Here is a 2,391-nt window from a genome sequence, read left to right as displayed (position 1 = left end):
GGTAGTTAATCACTTTAACTTCGAACAATCAGCTTAAACTACATAATCTTTCCTTAGGATAATCTCCTTCAGTTACTTCCTTATAGCTTAACAGAACAATAGAGTAGTGACCTTGGACTGTAGATAACAAACGCCCTAACCTTTGAAATAGAATGGATAGGATTAAAATCAAACGGTATAAATACAGAGTGCACTTTCTATTTCCATTTTGGAGGGGCCGCAGGAGCCGAGGTGTCGCTGCAGGTTCACTCTCCCGTGTGCTAGGCTTGGTGGGAAGGCCTGCTCTCGAGTCTGTGCTTTTCATTGTCGCCATGTCCGGAGGTGGTGTGATTCGTGGCCGGGCAAGGAACAACGATTGTCGCATCTACGTGGGTAACTTACCTCCAGACATTCGAACCAAGGACATTGAGGATGTGTTCTACAAATACGGCGCTATCTGCGACATCTATCTCAAGAATCACCGCGGAGGACCACCCTTCGCCTTCGTTGAGTTCGAGGACCCGCGAGACGCGGAAGATGCGGTGAATGGTCGCCACGGCTATGATTACGATGGATACCGTCTGCGGGTTGAGTTTCCTCGAAGGGGCTACTGGGGTGGAGGTGGCGGAGCACCCCGAGGCCGCTATGGCCCCCCATCCAGGCGACCTGAGAACAGAGTGGCTGTCTCTGGACTGCCTCCAAGTGGAAGCTGGCAGGATTTGAAGGATCACATGCGTGAAGCAGGTGATGTAAGTTATGCTGATGTTTACCGAGATGGCACTGGTATCGTGGAGTTTGTACGGAAAGAAGATATGACCTATGCAGTTCGAAAACTGGATAACACTAAGTTTAGATCTTATGAGGGAGAAACTGCCTACATCCGGGTTAAAGCTGATGGGCCCAGAAGTCCAGGTTATGAAAGATCTCGATCTCAAAGCGGTAGTCGTAGCAGAGGCCGTAGCAGAGGCCGTAGCAGAAGCCATAGCAGAGGCCGTAGCAGAAGCCGTAGCAGAGGCCGTAGCAGAGGCCGTAGCAGAAGCCGTAGCAGAGGCCGTAGCAGAAGCCGTAGCAGAAGCCGTAGCAGAAGCCGTAGCAGAAGCAACAGCAGGAGTCGCAGTTACTCCCCAAAGAGAAGCAGAGGATCACCACACTATTCTCCCCGTCATAGCAGATCTCGCTCTCGTACATAAGATAATTGGTGACGGCCCTAGACAGCTTGGCTCAGTGGATAGAGCCTCGGCCTGCGGACTGAAAGGTCCCAGGTTCCATTCCGGTCAAGGGCATGTACCTTGGTTGCCGGCACATCCCCAGTAGGGGGTGTGCAGGAGGCAGCTGATGGATGTTTCTCTCTCATCGATGTTTCTAACTTTCTATCCCTCTCCCTTCCTCTCTGTAAGAAATCAATAAAATATATGTTTTTTAAAAAAATGTTATAAATACAGATGTAACAGGAGAAGAAAGGAAGAACCTAGCTATGCTGATCAACTGAACGCTGCCTCCCTGTCATTCCTTCTTTGCTGACTCGGTCCACACCTTTGGGAACCCCTGGACCTGCTGGGGCTGGACCCCAACAGAAAACAGTGACAGAGCGCCTGTGTGCCGAGGAAATAAAGGGATTCCTGGAGTATTGTGTACCTAATGCAAGACTCAGTTACGGGTGTTGTTGCTCTCGTCTGTGAACATGGGCTATTACGTGAAGCACTGGATTTCAGAGCTGTGTTAATGACTGTGGGTCAAACGCTTCCTTAAGTAACTTGCTAGAGGCCCTCTTCCCTCTAATAGTTTCCTGAGTTCTCCGAGTCACTGCGTTCTCCTCTTTTTTTTAATTTTTTTTATTTTTATTTTATTGCTTACAGTCTTACAAAGGGTATTACATATGTGTCCCTTTTTTTTGCCCGCCCTTGACAATCCCCTGGCCTCCCCTACCCCCCAGTGTCTTATGTCCATTGGTTATGCTTATATGCATGCATACAAGTCCTTTGATTGATCTCTTACCCCCCTCCCTCCTGCCCCCCACCCCTCCCCAGCCTTCCCGCTACAGTTTCACAATCTGTTTGAGGCTGTTCTGCCTCTGTATCTATTATTGTTCAAAAGCTTATAATGGTCTCTATTATCCATGAATGAGTGAGATCATGTGGTATTTTTCCTTCATTGACTGGCTTATTTCACTTAGCATAATGCTCTCCAGTTCCATCCATGCCGTTGCAAATGGTAAGAGTTCCTTCTTTTTTACAGCAGCATAGTATTCCATCATGTAGATGTACCATAGTTTTCTAATCCATTCATCTACTGATGGGCACTTAGGCTGTTTCCAGATTCTAGCTATGGTGAATTGTGCTGCTATGAACATATGGGTACATATATCCTTTCTGATTGTTGTTTCTGGTTTCTTGGGATATATTCCTAGAAGTG

The 2,391-nt window shown here is 47.7% G+C and overlaps 1 protein-coding gene across 1 annotated transcript; it reads left to right on the top strand.

Annotated features, from left to right (window-relative positions):
* Positions 1–209: 209 nt before the first annotated feature.
* On the top strand, positions 210–1,277 carry LOC132226377 (serine/arginine-rich splicing factor 1-like). Its single transcript, XM_059681080.1, has 2 exons — positions 210–918; positions 1,030–1,277. Exons 1-2 carry the CDS (start codon positions 312–314, stop codon positions 1,167–1,169), a joined length of 747 nt encoding a protein of 248 aa, XP_059537063.1. The 5' UTR covers positions 210–311; the 3' UTR covers positions 1,170–1,277.
* The last annotated feature ends 1,114 nt before the right edge of the window (positions 1,278–2,391 follow it).

This window comes from Myotis daubentonii, chromosome 2 (assembly GCF_963259705.1).
Source record: "Myotis daubentonii chromosome 2, mMyoDau2.1, whole genome shotgun sequence".
In the NCBI taxonomy this organism is placed as follows: Eukaryota; Metazoa; Chordata; class Mammalia; order Chiroptera; family Vespertilionidae; genus Myotis; species Myotis daubentonii.
Note: the sequence above shows the minus strand (reverse complement) of the source record. Positions and strands in the feature narration are given on the sequence as shown.

Excerpts from the sequence above, each read along its gene's own strand:
- LOC132226377 (XM_059681080.1), top strand. The coding sequence starts at position 312 with ATGTCCGGAGGTGGTGTGATTCGTGGCCGGGCAAGGAACAACGATTGT. Across the intron at positions 919-1,029 it reads AAGATCTCGATCTCAAAGCG|GCCGTAGCAGAAGCCGTAGC; the intron begins GTAGTCGTAGCA and ends GCCGTAGCAGAG.